This window comes from Camarhynchus parvulus, chromosome 29 (assembly GCF_901933205.1).
Source record: "Camarhynchus parvulus chromosome 29, STF_HiC, whole genome shotgun sequence".
In the NCBI taxonomy this organism is placed as follows: domain Eukaryota; kingdom Metazoa; phylum Chordata; class Aves; order Passeriformes; family Thraupidae; genus Camarhynchus; species Camarhynchus parvulus.
Window position 1 is genome coordinate 1,369,292 of NC_044599.1, and position 18,886 is coordinate 1,388,177.

At 60.1% G+C, this 18,886-nt stretch overlaps 1 protein-coding gene across 2 annotated transcripts in view; it reads right to left on the minus strand.

Moving 5' to 3' along the window:
• Positions 1-18,287, minus strand: part of ANKRD52 (ankyrin repeat domain 52) — a 41,461-nt gene extending 23,174 nt beyond the window's left edge. For both annotated transcript variants that reach the window (XM_030967263.1, XM_030967262.1), the window contains exons 1-13: positions 18,182-18,287; positions 16,708-16,791; positions 15,760-15,838; positions 14,747-14,817; positions 13,962-14,162; positions 13,315-13,402; positions 12,440-12,582; positions 10,597-10,812; positions 7,732-7,810; positions 5,968-6,082; positions 3,895-3,977; positions 1,341-1,458; positions 332-400 (exon numbers count right to left, since the gene is read on the minus strand). In XM_030967263.1, coding sequence (XP_030823123.1) covers positions 332-400; positions 1,341-1,458; positions 3,895-3,977; positions 5,968-6,082; positions 7,732-7,810; positions 10,597-10,812; positions 12,440-12,582; positions 13,315-13,402; positions 13,962-14,162; positions 14,747-14,817; positions 15,760-15,838; positions 16,708-16,791; positions 18,182-18,208 — 1,373 coding nt within the window. In that variant the 5' untranslated portion in view covers positions 18,209-18,287. The remainder of the gene's footprint in view (positions 1-331; positions 401-1,340; positions 1,459-3,894; positions 3,978-5,967; positions 6,083-7,731; positions 7,811-10,596; positions 10,813-12,439; positions 12,583-13,314; positions 13,403-13,961; positions 14,163-14,746; positions 14,818-15,759; positions 15,839-16,707; positions 16,792-18,181) is intronic.
• Positions 18,288-18,886: the final 599 nt, after the last annotated feature.

The window sequence follows — 18,886 nt, forward strand, 5'->3', positions numbered from 1 at the left end:
CACCTCGAGAACCCTGCCAGGACCCTCGAGGACACTTTGGGGACCCTTCCAGGACCTTCCCAGGACACTTTGGGACCCTGCCAGGACCTGCACCTGGGGGTGTCCCCGGCAGGAGCGTTGGTGGCCCTCAGGAACCCAGAAATGTCCCCAACCCTGTCTCTGGGATTTGGGGACACCAGGATGTCCCCGCCCAGGTGTCCCCAGGTGGCCCCAATTTGGGATTTGGGGACACCAGGAAGTCCCAGACCAGGTGGCCCCAGGTGACCCCAGCTCTGGGATTTGGGGACACTGAGATGTCCCCGCCCAGGTGTCCCCAGGTGTCCCCGCTCACCTCCCGAACTTGTCCCTCCTCCGCAGGTCGGCGCCGCTGCTCAGCAGCAGGTTCAGACATTCAACGTTCCTGCAGGGGACAGGGACACGGGAGTGTCACCAGGCCACCCCAGAGTGTCCCCATGCCACCCAAAATGTCCCCCAGGCACCCAGAAATGTCCCTCCCAGAAGTGTCACCCCCAGAACCCTTCCACCTTCCCACCCCTGCTCCGAGCAGGTCCGTGCCCTCGCTCAGAGCACTGTCCCCATGTCCCCAGGTGTCCCCAGGTGTCTCCAGGCTGTCCCCAAGGTGTCCCCAGGTGTCCCCAAATGTCCCCAGGTGTCCCCACCCTCCACAGCAGCAGCATGCAGACGTGTCCTGCCCAGGTTGTGCCCAGGCTATCCCCATATCCCCATGTCGCCAGGTGTCCCCAGGTGTCCCCAGGTGTCCCCACCCTCTGGAAGCAGCAGTCCTGCCCAGGTTGTGCCTATCTCCATATCATGTAATTCCAATGTCAGGTGTCCCTGTCCCGTGTCCAAATGTCCCCAGGTGTCCCCACCCTCCGGAAGCAGCAGCGTGCAGACAGGTCCTGCCCAGGTTGTGCGCAGGCTATCCCCATATCCCCATGTCCCCAGGTTATCCCCATGTCCCCAAATGTCCCCAGGTTATCCCCATGTCCCCAAATGTCCCCAGGTGTCCCCAAGTGTCCCCAAATGTCCCCAAGGTGTCCCCAAATGTCCCCAAATGTCCCCAGGTGTCCCCAGGTGTCCCCATCCTCCAGAAGCTGCAGTGTGCAGACAGGTCCTGCCCAGGTTGTGCCCAGGCTATCCCCATATCCCCATGTCCCCAAGGTGTCCCCAGGTGTCCCCAAATGTCCCCAAGGTGTCCCCAAGGTGTCCCCAAGGTGTCCCCAGGTGTCCCCACCCTCCAGAGCAGCAGCATGCAGACGTGTCCTGCCCAGGTTGTGCCCAGGCTATCCCCATATCCCCATGTCCCCAAGGTGTCCCCAGGTGTCCCCAGGTGTCCCCACCCTCCGGAAGCAGCAGCGTGCAGACAGGTCCTGCCCAGGTTGTCGGGGGTGTTGATGTCGAAGCCGGCGCTCAGCACGTGCTCGTTGCTCAGCGAGGACACGATGCTGTACAACTGACCTGTGGGTGGCACCGGCGTCACCTGCCTGTCCCCAGGGTCACCTGCCTGTCCCCAAGGGCCACCTGGCTGTCCCCAAGGTGTCACCTGCCTGTCCCCAGTGTCACCTGCCTGTCCCCAGGTGTCACCTGGCTGTCCCCAGTGTCACCTGCCTGTCCCCAAGGTGTCACCTGCCTGTCCCCAAGGGCCACCTGGCTGTCCCCAAGGTGTCACCTGCCTGTCCCCAGGGTGTCACCTGGCTGTCCCAGGTGTCACCTAGCTGTCCCCAGGGTGTCACCTGCCTGTCCCCAGTGTCACCTGCCTGTCCCAGGTGTCGCCTGGCTGTCCCCAGGTGTCACCTGCCTGTCCCCAAGGGCCACCTGCCTGTCCCCAGTGTCACCTGCCTGTCCCAGGTGTCACCTGGCTGTCCCCAGGGTCACCTGCCTGTACCCAGGGTGTCACCTGCCTGTCCCCAGGGTGTCACCTGGCTGTCCCCAGGTTTCACCTGGCTGTCCCCAGGGTGTCACCTGCCTGTCCCCAGTGTCACCTGCCTGTCCCCAAGGGCCACCTGGCTGTCCCCAAGGGTCACCTGCCTGTCCCCAAGGGCCACCGGGCTGTCCCCAGGTGTCACCTGCCTGTCCCCAAGGTGTCACCTGGCTGTCCCCAGGGTGTCACCTGGCTGTCCCCAAGGTGTCACCTGCCTGTCCCCAAGGGTCACCTGCCTGTCCACAGGGGCCACCTGCCTGTCCCCAGGTGTCACCTGGCTGTCCCCAGGTGTCACCTGGTTGTCCCCAGGCATCACCTGGCTGTCCCCAGGTGTCACCTGCCTGTCCCCAAGGGCCACCTGGCTGTCCCCAAGGTGTCACCTGGCTGTCCCCAAGGGCCACCTTCCTGTCCCCAAGGTGTCACCTGGCTGTCCCCAAGGGCCACCGGGCTGTCCCCAGGTGTCACCTGGCTGTCCCCAGGGTGTCACCTGCCTGTCCACAAGGGCCACCTGCCTGTCCCCAGGTGTCACCTGGCTGTCCCCAAGGTCACCTGCCTGTCCCCAAGGGCCACCTGGCTGTCCCCAGGTGTCACCTGGCTGTCCCCAAGGGCCACCTTCCTGTCCCCAAGGTGTCACCTGGCTGTCCCCAGGTGTCACCTGCCTGTCCCCAAGGTGTCACCTGGCTGTCCCCAGGGTGTCACCTGGCTGTCCCCAGGTGTCACCTGCCTGTCCCCAGGTGTCACCTGCCTGTCCCCAAGGGTCACCTGGCTGTCCCCCGGGTGTCCCCTCCCAGGTGTCACCTGCCTGTCCCAAGGCCACTTGGCTGTCCCCGGGTGTCACCTGCCCCCCAGGTTTCCCTGGCTGTCCCCAGGGTGTCACCTGCCTGTCCCCAAGGGCCCCTGCCTGCCCCAGGTGTCACCTGCTGTCCCCAGGGCCACCTGGCGGTGGTCACCTAGCTGTCCCCAAGGGCCACCGGGCTGTCCCCAGGTGTCACCTGCCTGTCCCAGGTGTCACCTGCCTGTCCCCAAGGGCCACCTGCCTGTCCCCAGGTTCACCTGCCTGTCCCCAGGCATCACCTGCCTGTCCCCAGGCATCACCTGGCTGTCCCCAAGGGCCACCTGGCTGCCCAGGTGTCACCTAGCAAACCCAGGTGTCACCTCTGTCCCCAGGCATCACCTGCAACTGGCTGTCCCCAGGGTGTCACCTGCCTGTCCCCAGTGTCACCTGCCTGTCCCCAAGGGCCACCTGCCTGTCCCCAAGGTGTCACCTGCCTGTCCCCAAGGGCCACCTGCCTGTCCCCAGGGTGTCACCGGGCTGTCCCCAAGGTGTCACTGGGCTGTCCACAAGGTGTCACCTGCCTGTCCCCAAGGGCCACCTGGCTGTCCCCAGGTGTCACCTGGCTGTCCCAGGCCACCTGGCCCCCAGGCGCACTTGGCTGTCCCAGGTGTGTCACCTGCCTGTCCCCAGGTGTCACCTGGCTGTCCCCAGGTGTCACCTGGCTCCCAGGTGTCACCTGGCTGTCCCCAGTTTGCCTGCCCCAAGGGTCACCTGTCCCCAGGGTGTCACCTGGCTGTCCCCAGGGTGTCACCTGGCTGTCCCCAAGTGTCACCTGGCTGTCCCCAGTGTCACCTGCCTGTCCCCAAGGGCCACCTTCCTGTCCCCAGGCATCACCTAGCTGTCCCCAGGGTGTCACCTGGCTGTCCCCAGGCGTCACCTGGCTGTCCCCAAGGGCCACCTTCCTGTCCCCAGGCATCACCTGGCTGTCCCCAGGTGTCACCTGGCTGTCCCCAAGGGCCACCTGGTTGTCCCCAGGCATCACCTGGCTGTCCCCAGGTGTCACCTGGCTGTCCCCAAGGGCCACCTGGCTGTCCCCAGGCATCACCTGGTTGTCCCCAGGCATCACCTGGCTGTCCCCAGGTGTCACCTGGCTGTCCCCAAGGGCCACCGGGCGCGGGGACAGGGCGGGGCGGGTCACCTGAGGAAAGCAGCTTGCGACAACAGTCGGAGAACCCGAAGAGAACGGCCAAGTGCAGGGGGAACATGTCGTGGATGCCACGCCTGCAGGGACAGTTTGGGGTCAGGAACGGGAATTTTGGGGTTGAAAACGTCCCCAAGGTGCTGCCAGCAGGGAATGGACCCTGTGCCAAGGGTTTGGGGCGCTTCTCTGGCTCTCTGGTCCTGGTGAGATCCCACCAGGCCTGCATCAAGCCCTGGGATGGGACATGGCATGGCACCAGGACCCAGAACATTCTGGAAACCCTTCCAGGACCCTCCCAGGATCCTTTAGGAACCTTCCAGGACCCAGAACATTCTAGAAACCCTTCCAGGACCCTCCCAGGATCCTTTAGGAACCTTCCAGGACCCAGAACACTCCAGAAACCCTTCCAGGACCCTCCCAGGATCCTTTAGGAACCTTCCAGGACCCAAAACACTCTGGAAACCCTTCCAGGACCCTCCCAGGACACTTTGGGAACCCTTCCAGGAGCTTAGAACATTCTGGAAACCCTTCCAGGACCCAGCAGGAGCCCAGAAAACCCCAAAAACCCTTCCAGGATCCTCCCAGGACACTTTGGGAACCTTTCAAGGACCCTTTAGGACCCCAGAACATTCTGGAAACCCTTCCAGGACCCTCCCAGAACCCTTTAGGAACCTTCCAGGACCCAAAACACTCTGGAAACCCTTCCAGAACCCTCCCAGAACCCTTTAGGAACCTTCCAGGACCCAAAACACTCCAGAAACCCTTCCAGGACCCTCCTAGGACCCTTTAGGAACCTTCCAGGACCCAGAACATTCTAGAAACCCTTCCAGGACCCTCCCAGGACACTTTGGGAACCCTTCCAGGAGCTTAGAACATTCTGGAAACCCTTCCAGGACCCAGCAGGAGCCCAGAAAACCCCAAAAACCCTTCCAGGATCCTCCCAGGACACTTTGGGAACCTTTCAAGGACCCTCTAGGACCCCAGAACATTCTGGAAACCCTTCCAGGATCCTCCCAGGCCATTCTGGAAACACTTCCAGAACCCAGAACATTATGAAAACCCTTCCAGGACTCTCCTAGGACCTTTTAGGAACCCTTTCAGGACCCAGCAGGAGCCCAGAACATTCTGGAAACCCTTCCAGGACTCTCCCAGAACATTCTGGAAACATTTCCAGGACACGTTGGGAACCCTTCCAGGAGCTCAGAACATTCTGGAAACCTTTCCAGGACCCACCCAGAACATTCTGAAAACCCTTCCAGGACCCAGAACATTCTGGAAACCCTTCCAGGACCCTCCCAGGACCCTTTAGGAACGCTTCCAGGACCCAGAACATTCTGGAAACCCTTCCAGGACACTCCTAGAACCCTTTAGGAACCCTTCCAGGACCCACCAGGAGCCCAGAAACCCTTCCAGGACCCTTCCAGGACATTCTGGAAACCCTTCAAGGACCCAACAGGAGCCCAGAACATTCTGGAAACCTTTCCAGGACACGTTGGGAACCCTTCCAGGACCCAGAACATTCTGGAAACCCTTCCAGGACCCTCCCAGGACCCTTTAGGAACGCTTCCAGGACCCAGAACATTCTGGAAACCCTTCCAGGACACTCTTAGAACCCTTAAGGAACCCTTCCAGGACCCACCGGGAGCCCAGAAACCCTTCCAGGACCCTTCCAGAACATTCTGGAAACCCTTCCAGGACCCTCCCAGAACATTCTGGAAACCCTTCCAGGACCCAGAACATTCTGGAAACCCTTCCAGGACACTCCTAGAACCCTTTAGGAACCCTTCCAGGACCCACCAGGAGCCCAGAAACCCTTCCAGGACCCTTCCAGGACATCCTGGAAACCCTTCAAGGACCCAGCAGGAGCCCAGAACATTCTGGAAACCCTTCCAGGACCCACCCAGAACATTCTGGAAACCCTTCAAGGACCCAGCAGGAGCTCAGAACATTCTGGAAACCCTTCCAGAACACCCCTAGAACCCCTCCAGGACCCAGCAGGAGCCCAGAACATTCTGGAAACCCTCCCAGGCCCCCCCCCAGAAGGTTCCGGAAGGGGCAGCGCGGGCTCACCTGGCAGTGTCAGCACCATTGGTCATTAACGTACTAATTAGCAGCTCGTGGCCGTATCTAGCAGCGACGTGCAGGGGCGTGTTGCCGTACTTGTCAGCGCAGTCGATCTCGCTGCCTGCAAGCGACAGGCTCTGCTCTGCTCCGGAACGTTCCGGGATCCGAAACCCCGGAATTCCGCTGGGAATTCCCACCCCAGGCACAGATCCGGGCTCCCAAATCGCGGAATTCCCACCCCAGATCCAGCAATCCCGGAATTTCCACACCAGGGACAGATCCGGGCTCAAAAATCGCGGAATTTCCACCCCAGATCCAACAATCCCGGAATATCCAGACCAGGGACAGATCTGGGCTCAAAAATCGCGGAATTCCCACCCCAGATCCAACAATCCCGGAATTTCCACCCCAGGGACAGATCTGGGCTCAAAAATCGCGGAATTTCCACCCCAGATCCAGCAATCCCGGAATTTCCACCCCAGATCCAACAATCCCGAATTTCCACCCCAGGGACAGATCTGGGCTCCCAAATCGCGGAATTTCCACCCCAGATCCAACAATCCCGGAATTCCCACCCCAGGCACAGATCCGGGCTCCCAAATCCCGAATTCCCACCCCAGATCCAGCAATCCCGGAATTTCCACCCCAGGCACAGATCCGGGCTCCCAAATCCCAGAATTGCCACCCAAGGGAGGGCTTTGGGCTCCCAAATCCCCAAATTCCCACTCCAGGCTCCAAAATCCAGGAATTTTCAAAGCAGGGACAGCCCCAGATTCAAAATCCCAGAATTTCCACTCCAGGAACGGATCCAGGCTCCAAAATCCTGGAAATTCCCATCCCAGAGAAGATTCCGGGCTCCTAAATCCCAGAATTCTCACCCCAGATCCAAAATCCTGGAATTCCCACACCCAGGGATGGATATGGGGTCTGAAACTCCGGAATTCCCACCCTTGAGAAGGTTCTGGGCTCCAAAATCCTGGAATTACCAAACCAGGGGCAGCCCCATATCCAAAATCCCAGAATTCTCACCCCAGATCCAAAATCCCAAAATTCCCACTCCAGGCTCCAAAATCCCAGAATTTCCAAACCAGGGACACCCTCACACTCAAAATCCCCAAATTCCCATCCCAGGGATGGCCCCAGATCCAAAATCCTGGAATTCCGGAGGATGTTAGCAGGAATATTGGGGAAAATATTGGAATATTTAAAGATCTGATGGGAATTTTGGGGAAAATCCTGGAATTTTGGAGGATCTGATGGGAATTTTGGGATGAATGCTGGAATTTTGGAGGATCTGGCAGGAAATTTGGGCCAAATATTGGAATATTGGAGGATCTGATGGGAATATTGAGAAAATATTGGAATATTGAAAGATTTGATGGGAATATTTGGGGAAAATATTGGGATATTGAAGGATGATGAGATATTGGGAAAAAAATCGGAATATTGAAAGATGTGATGGGAATTTTGTAGGATCTGGCAGGAATTTTGGAGGATCTGATGGGAATATTGGAGGATTTGACAGGAACATTGGAAAAACATTGGAATATTGAAAGATTTGATGGGAATATTGGGGAAAATACTGGAATACTGAAAGATCTGATGGGAATATTCCAATTTTGTGACAGGAATGTTGGGAAAAAACACCGCAAGAGCCCCGCTGGGGATTCTGGGTGACGACTTGGGAAGGTCTGAAGCTCCTCCCTGAGCCCCAAGGAGGGCCTGGAAGCTCCAGGAAAATTTGGGATCGGCCAGGAAGGTCCCACCGACCGTTCTGGATGAGGATCTGCGAGCGCGTGAACCGTCCGTGGATCGCCGCCATGTGCAGGGGGCTCTTCCCTTCCTTGCTCTGCAGGAACCCCAGGAGGGGCTCAGACACACCCCAAAAACACCCCAAAAACACCCCCCCAAAAATCCAAAACCACCCCAAAACCTACCCAAAAGTCCAAAAGTGCCCCAAAACCGCCCCAAAAACACCCTAAAAACCCAAAACCACCCCAAAAACCCAACAACAGCCCCAGGAGGGGCTCAGACACACCCCAAAACCACCCCAAAAATCCAAAACCACCCCAAAACCTACCCGAAAGTCCAAAAGCGCCCCAAAAACACCCCAAAAACATCCCAAAAACCCAAAACCACCCCAAAAACCCAACAACATCCCCAGAAAGGGCTCAGCCACACCCCAAACCACCCAAAAACCAAAACCACCCCAAAAATCCAAAACCACCCCAAAACCTACCCGAAAGTCCAAAAGCGCCCAAACCGCCCCAAAAACACCCCAAAAACCCAAAACCACCCCAAAAACCCAACAACAGCCCCAGGAGGGGCTCAGACACACCCCAAAACCACCCCAAAAATCCAAAACCACCCCAAAAATCCAAAACCACCCCAAAACCTACCCGAAAGTCCAAAAGCGCCCCAAAACCACCCCAAAAACCACCCCAAAAACCCAACAACAGCCCCAGGAGGGCTCAGACACACCCCAAAACCACCCCAAAAATCCAAAACCACCCCAAAAATCCAAAACCACTCCAAAACCTACCCGAAAGTCCAAAAGCGCCCCAAAAACACCCCAAAAACATCCTAAAAACCCAAAACCACCCCAAAAAACCCAACAACATCCCCAGAAAGGGCTCAGCCACACCCCAAACCACCCAAAAACCCAAAACCACCCCAAAAACCCAATAACATCCCAAAAACGCAACGACGCTCCCAGGAGGGGCTCAGCCACACCCCAAAACCACTCCAAAAACCCCAAACCCCAAAACCACCCAAAAACCACAACAACACCCCCAGGAGGGGCTCAGCCACACCCCAAAACCCAAAACCACCTAAAAAACCCCAAAACTACTCAACGCCACCAGGAGGGGCTCAGCCACACCCCAAAACCCAAAACCACCCCAAAAAAACCAAACACCTTCCCTGACCCCAAACCTCAATTCCCTCACCTGGAACCACACCCCAACACCCCCCAATCCCAAACCCTGAGTTGCCTCACCTGGAGCCACACCCCAACACCTTCCCTGACCCCAAATCCCCAAGGATCTCATACCTGTAACCCCACCCCAACACCTTCCCCATCCCTCCAACCCCAAACCCTGAGGATTCCACATCTGGAGCCACACCCCAACCCCAACCCCAACCCAACCCCAACCCAACCCCTAGGTGCCCACCTGGAAGTTGACCCCAAAACCCCGAGGTGCCCACCTGGAAGTTCACCCCAAGACCCCCAGGTCCCCACCTGGAAGTTGACCCCAAAACCCCGAGGTGCCCACCTGGAAGTTCACCCCAAGACCCACAACCCAACCCCCAGGTGCCCACCTGGAAGTTGACCCCAAAACCCCGAGGTGCCCACCTGGAAGTTCACCCCAAGATCCCATAACCCAACCCCCAGGTGCCCACCTGGAAGTTGACCCCAAAACCCCGAGGTGCCCACCTGGAACTTCACCCCAAGATCCCACAACCCAACCCCGAGGTGCCCACCTGGAAGTTGACCCCAAAACCCCGAGGTGCCCACCTGGAAGTTCATCCCAAGATCCCATAACCCAACCCCCAGGTGCCCACCTGGAAGTTGACCCCAAAACCCTGAGGTGCCCACCTGGAAGTTCATCCCAAGATCCCATAACCCAACCCCCAGGTGCCCACCTGGAAGTTCACCCCAAGACCCCGAGGTGCCCACCTGGAAGTTGACCCCAAGACCCCGAGGTGCCCACCTGGAAGTTCATCCCAAGATCCCATAACCCAACCCCCAGGTGCCCACCTGGAAGTTGACCACCAAACCCCCAGGTGCCCACCTGGAAGTTCATCCCAAGATCCCATAACCCAACCCCCAGGTGCCCACCTGGAAGTTCACCCCAAGACCCAGGGGTGTCCACCTGGAAGTTGACCCCAAGACCCCGAGGTGTCCACCTGGAAGTTGACCCCAAAACCCCGAGGTGCCCACCTGGAACTTCACCCCAAAACCCACAACCCAACCCCCAGGTGCCCACCTGGAAGTTGACCCCAAAACCCTGAGGTGCCCACCTGGAAGTTCATCCCAAGATCCCATAACCCAACCCCCAGGTGCCCACCTGGAAGTTCATCCCAAGATCCCATAACCCAACCCCCAGGTGCCCACCTGGAAGTTGACCCCAAAACCCCGAGGTGCCCACCTGGAACTTCACCCCAAAACCCACAACCCAACCCCCAGGTGCCCACCTGGAAGTTGACCCCAAAACCCTGAGGTGCCCACCTGGAAGTTCATCCCAAGATCCCATAACCCAACCCCCAGGTGCCCACCTGGAAGTTCACCCCAAGACCCCGAGGTGTCCACCTGGAAGTTCATCCCAAGATCCCATAACCCAACCCCCAGGTGCCCACCTGGAAGTTGACCCCAAAACCCCGAGGTGCCCACCTGGAAGTTCATCCCAAGATCCCATAACCCAACCCCCAGGTGCCCACCTGGAAGTTGACCCCAAAACCCCGAGGTGCCCACCTGGAACTTCACCCCAAAACCCACAACCCAACCCCCAGGTGCCCACCTGGAAGTTGACCCCAAAACCCTGAGGTGCCCACCTGGAAGTTCACCCCAAGACCTCGAGGTGCCCACCTGGAACTTCACCCCAAGATCCCACAACCCAACCCCGAGGTGCCCACCTGGAAGTTGACGTCGGCGCCGTTGTTGACGAGGATCTCGAGGCACAGGGCGCCGTTGGTGGAGACGGCGGCGAAGTGCAGGGGGGTGAAGCCCTTCTCGTTGGGCTGGTTGACGTTGGCGCCCACGTTGACCAGCTCGTTGGCCACCGCGTCCTGCCCCATGTAGCAGGCGGCGATGTGCAGCGCCGTGTTCCCGAACGAGTTGGGCTCGTCGATCTGCGGGACACGCAAGGGTGTGGGGTTTGTGGGGTCGGACGGGTTTGTGGGGTCAATGGGCTCGTCGATCTGCGGGACACGCAAGGGTGTGGGGTTTGTGAGTCTGACGGGTTTGTGGGGTCAATGGGCTTGTCGATCTGCGGGACACGCAAGGGTGTGGGGTTTGTGGGGTCGAGTTTGTGGGGTCAATGGGCTCGTGTCTGCGGGGGGGTGGGGTTTGAGGGGTCTGACGGGTTTGTGGGGTATGGGCTCGTGTGGGGCAGAAGGGTGTGGGGTTTGTGGAGTTCGGGTTTGTGGGTCAATGGGCTCGTCGATCTGCGGGACACGCAAGGGTGTGGGGTTTGTGGGGTCGGACGGGTTTGTGGGGTCAATGGGCTCGTCGATCTGTGGGACGTGCAGGGGTTTGTGGGGTCTGAGGGGTTTGTGGGTCAATGGGATCTGCGGGAGTTGGGCTCATCGATCTGCGGGACATGCGGGGGTCTCTGGGGGCTGTGGGGTCAATGCGGTCTGGGGGGGCTCTGGGGTTTGTGGGGTCTGTAGGACACACGGGGGCTGTGGGGGTCTGTGGGGTCCATGGGGTGCATGGGATCCCTGGGGTCTGTGTGGTCCATTGGATCCATGGGATCTGTGGGGTTTATGGGATCCGTGGGGTCTGTGACATCTGTGGGGTTTGTGGGGTCAACAGGGTCTGTGGGGTCCCTGAGGTCTGTGGGGTCCATGGGGTCTGTGGAGGCTATGGGGTTTGTGGGGTCCGTGGGGTCTGTGGTGTCCATGGGGTCTCTGGGGTCTGTGGGGTCAATGGGGTCTGTGGGGTCTGTGGGGGCTGTGGAGTCAATGAGGTCTTTGAGGTCTGTGGGGTCTGTGAGACACACAAGGGCTGTGGGGGCTGTGGGATCCCTGGGGTCTGTGGGGTCTCCATGGGGTCTGTGGAAGCTATGGTGTTTGTGGGGTCAGCAGGGTCTGTGGTGGTTGTGGGGGCTGTGGGATCCATGGGGTCAACGGGATCTGTGGGGTTTGTGGGGGCATTGGGGTCCATGGGGTCTGCAGGGGCTCTGGGGGAGCTGTGGGGTCAACAGGGGCTGTGGGGTCCATGGGGTGTGTGGGATCTGTGGGGTTTGGGGGTTCCAGATGGGGAAAGGTGGATGAGGAGAACCCAAAGCTTCTGTCACCACACAGAGGGAAGGAATTTGTTTCCTTGGACTTTGTGAGGAACGAAACCCACAGGATTTGGGATTTAGGAGGGGCAAAGGCAGCTGAGAACCACCCAGGGCTTCTGTCACTGCTCAAGGTGATGGAATTTGCATCTGCAGAAACGATGAAATCCACAGGATTTGGGATTTAGACAGGAAAAGGCAACCAAGAACCACCCAGGGGGAAGGAATTTGGTCCACTGGACTTTGTGAGGAGCAAAGCCCACAAGATTTGGGATTTAGGAGGGAAAAAGGCAGCTGAGAACCACCCAGGGCTGCTCAGGGTGACAGAATTTGGATCTGTGGGAACGATGAAATCCAAAGGATTTGGGACTTTGGGAACCACCAAGGTTTCTGCCACCACCCAAAGCTCTTGCCACCACCTGTGCAGCTCCTGTGCCACCTCTGCCAGCCCCGGGCAGGTGCTGGGCTCTCACCTCCACCCCCAGCCTGAGGAGGTGACGCACGACCTCGATCTGGCCGCTGGCGGCCGCCGTGTGCAGCAGCGTGTAACCCTTCCTGTCCTTGCACATGACATCGGCCCCGCGGGCCACCAGCAGCTTCAGCACCTCCAGGTGACCTGCGGGGACAGCCGTGACAGCAACGGGACACCGGGGACACCGGGGACACGGGGGACAACGGGGACAATGGGGACAACGGGGACAATAGGGACAACGGGGACACAGAGGGACAATGGGGACACCGGGGACAATGGGGACAACAGGGACACCAGGGACAATGGGGACAACGGGGACACAGGGGACAATGGGGACAACGGGGACAACGGGGACAACGGGGACACCAGGGACAACAGGGACACCAGGGACAATGGGGACAACAGGGACAACGGGGACAATGGGGACACCAGGGAGATGGGAAATAGGGAGGGATTGGTGAGGAAGGGAGAGAGGGGATGGAGAGGTGGAGAAGAGGACCAGAAGAGATGGAGAGGAGGGAGAGACGGAGAAGAGGAATGGAGAAGATGGATGAAGGAAATGGGAGAAATTGAGAGAAAAATGGGGGAGAGGAGGGAGAGGTGGAGAGAAGGAATAGGGGAGAGATGGAGAGAAAAATGGGAGAAACGGAGGGAAGGGATGGGAGAGAGGGAGAGGAGGGATGGCAGAGATGGGAAGAGGAAATGAGGGAGATGGGGAGAAGGAATGGGGGGGGAAATAGCAAGAAGGGATGCAAGAGATGGAGAAAAGGGAGAGATGGGAGGAGGAATGGGACAGGTGGAGGGAAAGGATGGGAGAGAGGGAGAGAGGGAGTGGGAGAGCAGGAGAGGGAGGTGAAAGCAGCACGGAGCCCCTACCCAGGAAGGCCGCCCAGTGCAGGGGCTGCCGGTCCTTCTTGTCACACGTGCTGGGGCTGGCACCTTTGTTGAGCAGCAGGTTCACCATCTGTGGGGCGCGGGGACGGCGTGAGCAGGGCCACTCTGATGGCCGTGCCATCCCGATGTCCCTGTCCATGCCCACCCCAATGTCCCTGCCCACCCGATGTCCCTGCCCACCCCTGCCCACCCTAATGTCCCTGCCTGTCCCTGCCCCACTCCACCCCAATTTCCCTGTCCACCCTGTCTCTACCCACCCTAATGTCCCTGCCCACCCCAAAGTCCTTGCCCACCCCTGTCCCTGCCCACCCTAATGTCCCTGCACATCCCCATGTCCCTGTCCACCCCAAATGTCCCTGCTGCCCGCCCCAACGTCCCCACTGTCCACCTCTGTCCCTGCCCGCCCCAATGTCCCTTCCCACCCTGATGTCCCTGCCCATCTCAACACCCCTGCCCATCCCGACGTCCCTTCCCACCCCTGCTCCTGCCCACCTCTGTCCCTGCTGCCCACCCCAACATCCCCACTGGCCACCTGTATCCCTGCCCACCCCGAGGTCCCTTCCCACCGTTGCTCCTGCCCACCCCAGCATCCCTGCCCACGCCCGTCCCCGCGGTGTCCCCGGCGTCACCTCCAGGTGGCCGCTGTGCACGGCGTGGTGCAGCGCCGTGCGCCCGGTGCGGTCGGCCACGTTGACGGTGCTGAGCAGCGGCAGCAGCGCCTCCACGCACTTGGTGGCCCGGTTGGCGGCGGCCACGTGCAGCGGGGTCTGCCAGTGCTTGTCCCGGGCGTTGGCATCGGCCGAGTGCTTCAGGAGCAGCTGGAGGGCTTTCTGTGGGGTGCCACGGCGGGGAAAGGCTCCAGACCCCAAATCCTGGGGATCCCAGAGCCGGCGTCCCCACATCCCAGTGGGGTTTCCCTCTGTGGGATTTCTACCTCTGGGATTTTGCACTCTGGGATTTCCCACTCTGAGATTTCCCGCTCTGGGATTTCCCTCTGTGGGATTTCCCACTCTGGGATTTCCCACTCTGGGATTTCCCGCTCTGGGATTTCCCTCTGTGGGATTTCCCACTCTGGGATTTCCGGCTCTGGGATTTCCTGCTCTGGGATATCCTTCTGTGGGATTTCCCACTCTGGGATTTCCGGCTCTGGGATTTCCTGCTCTGGGATATCCCTGCTGTGGGATTTCCCACTCCAGGATTTCTCACTCTGGGATTTCCCACTTCGAGATTTCCCACTTTGAGATTTCCCACTTTGAGATTTCCCACTCTGGGATTGCAGTTTTTCCAAAGAGGATTTTTTCCCAGCTCTCCCCAGAACTTCCTGCATTCCCCAAACCCCAGAGGAGGGAAAGGGGAGCAGAAAATCCCATTTTTTCCCCCTTTCCCCACAGGAATTTCCCCTCTCCCCCCTCACCTCGTGGCGTGAGGCCGCGGCGCGGTGCAGCGGCGTCAGCCACACCGTGTCCTTGGCGTTCACGTTAGCACCTGTGGGGGACACACACGGCGCCTCAGCACCCCAAAAAAACCCCAAAGCTGCCCCTCCTTGCTGCCCAGAACCCCCACAAGAGGCAGGGAAAAAATCCCAAATCCCCACGGGGTTCTGCAGATGGAGAGGAAACGTGATAAAATTTTGTTTATTTTGGTGGGAGTTTTATGGAATCTTCAAATCCCAACAAGGGCTCTCAGTACCCCAAAAGCAACCCCAAAACATAACAGGGACACTCTGCACCCCAAAGGAATCCCCAAATCCCAATGGGGATACCCTGAACCCCAAGAGTACCCCAAAAACCCAACGGAGATACTTTGAACCCCAAAACCATCCCCAAAATATAACAGGGACACTCTGCACCCCAAAACCATCCCCAAAACCCAAAGGGCACAGCCTGAACCCCAAAACCATCCCCAAAACCCAAAGGGGACACCCTGAATCCCAAAAGCATCCCCAAAACATAACAGGGAAACTCTCCACGCCAAAGGTATCCCCAAAATTCAATGGGGACAGCCTGAATCCCAAAAGCATCCCTAAAACCCAACAGGGGCTCCCTGCACCCCAAAGGCAACCCCAAAATGGGATCTCTGGGATCAAGTGTTTGGGATCCACAGATTTTAGGGGATTTTCCGGATTCCCGCAGATTTTAGGGGATTTTCTCTAGGATCCCACAGATTTTAGGGGATTTTCTCTGGGATCCACAAATTATAGGGGATTTTCCAGATCCCCACAGATTTTAGGGGATTTTCTCTGGGACCCCCACAGATTTTAGGGGATTTTCCACATTTTAGGGGATTAACTGTCGGAGCATCCCCCCCATGAGCTCGGGGTGGTTTTGTGGGGTCAGAGTCCTTCCTGCTGCCCTCCCCAGGTTTTTGGGGTGATTTTGGGGTGATTTTGGGGTGATTTTGGGGTGATTTTGGGGTTCTGGCCCCCACCTGACAGGATGAGCAGCTCGAGGATTGCAACGTCTCCGATGTAGGCAGCAGCGTGGAGAGGGGTCCGGCGTTCCTGGTCCTGCAGGGGGGACAGCCCTGAGCTGGGAGGGACTGGGAGGGACTGGGAGGGATTGGGAGGGACTGGGATGGGATTGGGAGGGATTGGGAGGGATTGGGAGAGACTGGGATGGGATTGGGAGGGACTGGGAGGGACTGAGATGGGATTGGGAGAGACTGGGATGGGATTGGGAGGGACTGGGATGGGATTGGGAGGGATTGGGAGGGATTGGGAGAGACTGGGATGGGGCTGGGAGGGACTGGGAGGGACTGGGAGAGACTGGGATGGGGCTGGGAGGGATTGGGAAAGGATGGGAGGGACTGGGAGAGACTGGGATGGGGATGGGATGGGATTGGGAGAGATGGGGAGGGACTGGGAAAGGATGGGAGAGAGTGGGATGGGAATGGGGATGGGATGGGATTTATGGGATGGGATGGGGATGGGGATGGGGATGGGGATGGGATGGGATTTATGGGATGGGATGGGGATGGGGATGGGGATGGGGATGGGGATGGGATGGGATTTGTGGGATGGGATGGGGATGGGGATGGGATGGGATGGGATTGGATGGGATGGGATGGGGATGGGGATGGGATGGGATGGGATGGGATTTGTGGGATGGGATGGGGATGGGGATGGGGATGGGATGGGATTGATGGGATGGGATGGGATGGGATGGGGATGGGGATGGGGATGGGGATGGGATGGGATTTGTGGGATGGGATGGGGATGGGGATGGGGATGGGATGGGATGGGATTTGTGGGATGGGATGGGGATGGGGATGGGGATGGGATGGGATGGGATTTGTGGGATGGGGATGGCAGGGATCTGGGGAGCCCTGGGTGAGGTTTGGCAGCAGCAGCAGCAGCAGCAGCAGCAGGGCCCTCACCAGCACATTGATGTTCTCCTTCTGATTGAGCAGCGACCGAACCTCCTCCACATCCCGGTTAAAGATGGCTTGGACCAGAGGGGGCTGCGGGGACACAGAGGGGACGGTGACACAGCTGGAACGGGACAGTGACACAGCTGGAATGGCAGGGGGGACACAGAGGGGACAGTGACACAGCTGGAACGGGGGGGACACTGATGGGGACACAAGGAGAGGTGACCGTGATGGGGACACAGCTGGAATGGCGGGGACACTGATGGGACACAGCTGGAACAAGGGGTGACAGCGATGGGGACACAGTGAGGGGTAACAGGGGACACAGGGAGAGGTGATAGTGACACAGCTGGAACGTGGAGTGACAGTCACGGGGGACACAGCCGGAATGGGGTTCAGCCATTCCCAGGGTTCTCCCATTCCCGGAGTTCTGCCATTCCAGGGCTGGGGGATCCCGTTCCTGGGGTTCTCCCAATCCCGAGGTTCTCCCATTCCTGGGATTCTCCTGTTCCAGGGCCAGGGGATCCCATTCCTGGGATTCTGCCATTCCCAGGGTTCTCCTGCTCCTGACCCAGGTGTCTCAACCCTGAGGATCTCCTGCTTGTGATCCCGGTGTCCCATTCCTGGGATTCTCCCGTTCCAGGGCCAGGGGATCCCATTCCCAGGATTCTCCCATTCCCGGGGTTCTGCCATTCCTGTAATCTCCTGCTTCTGATCCGGGTGTCCCAACCCTGGGCTTCTCCCGTTCCAGGGTCGGGATGTCCCATCCCCGGCGCTCTCCCGTTCCCGGTTCTGAGACTCCCATTCCCGGGATTCTCCCGTTCCAGGGTCGGGGGTCCCATCCCCGGGGCTCTCCCGTTCCTGATCCAGCGCTCCCATCCCCGGCCCTCTCCGGTTCCCGGTTCTGAGGCTCCCGTTCTCGGGATTCTCCCGTTCCAGGGTCAGGGGTCCCATCCCCGGGGCTCTCCCGTTCCCGGTTCTGAGACTCCCGTCTCCAGGATTCTCCCGTTCCAGGGTCAGGGGTCCCATCTCCGGGATTCTTCCGTTCCCGGTTCTCAGGCTCCCATCCCTGGGGCTCTCCCGTTCCAGGGTCAGGGGTCCCATTCCCGGGATTCTGCCATCCCCGGGATTCTGCCATCCCCGGCGCTCTCCCGTTCCCGGCCCGGGGTTCTCCCATCCCCGGCGCTCTCCCGTTCCCGTTCCCGGCCCGGCCCGCGCTGGGCCCGGCGGGCACGGGCAGAGCGGCTCCAAACGGCGACCCCGACCCGTCCCGGAGCCGCAGCAGCACCGGGAGCAGCGGGGAGGGCTCGGCGGAGCGGGGCCCGCGGCCTGGGGCGGCGGCGGGCCGGGCCCGGTGGCGGAGCCGCGCTAGGCCGCACATCCCCGGGCTGCCGTAGCGGCGCGGCCCGGCCGAGGCGGCGGCGGCGGCGGCGGGCGGGAGCGGCCGGGGGAAGGAAGGACGGGGGAACGGCGGCCGTACCTGGTCCGTGATGCTGAGAACCCCCATGTCGGGGCCGCCCTCAGCGCCCAGCTCCCGGCATCGGGTCCGGCCGCGGCGGCTCCGCTCGGGCGGCTGCGGGGCGGGGATGGAGCGCCGGGGATGCGCCGCCCACCGGGCCCGAGCGGCGGCGGCGGCGGCGGCGGCGGCGGCGGCGGGGCGGCCCCGACAGCGGCAGCGCCCGGGGGGACGCGGCGGGAGCGGGACGGGGCTCGGCGGGAAGCGGCTGTGGCGGCCCCGGGGGTCGCTGGTCTGGGCTGTGCCCGGTGGGAATGAAATCCATGAGGGGTGTCGGTAACACCGGGGGTCCCGGGGGTCGCTGGTCTGGGCTGTGCCCGGTGGGAATCCATGAGGGGTTGCCGGTAATCCCGGGGGTCCTGGGGGTCTCTGCTCTGGGATGTTCCCATTGGGAATCACATCCACGAGCGGCTGCCGGTAACACCGGCGGTCCCGGGACAGCGGCTCCCCCAGCCCGAAGAGTGGTGGGGTGGTGGGAGAGGGTCCCGGGGGTCCCATGTGCCACCTCCATCCCCCTGTGGGGTCTCTCCAGAGGGAATCCCATCCCAGGTGGTCCCAGGGGGTCCCGGGGGTCTCATTTCCCACCTCCATCCCTCTGAGCAGAACTGGGATGTGCTGGGATGAACTGGGATGGCTGTACTGGGTGGGACTGGTTGGCACTGGGTAATG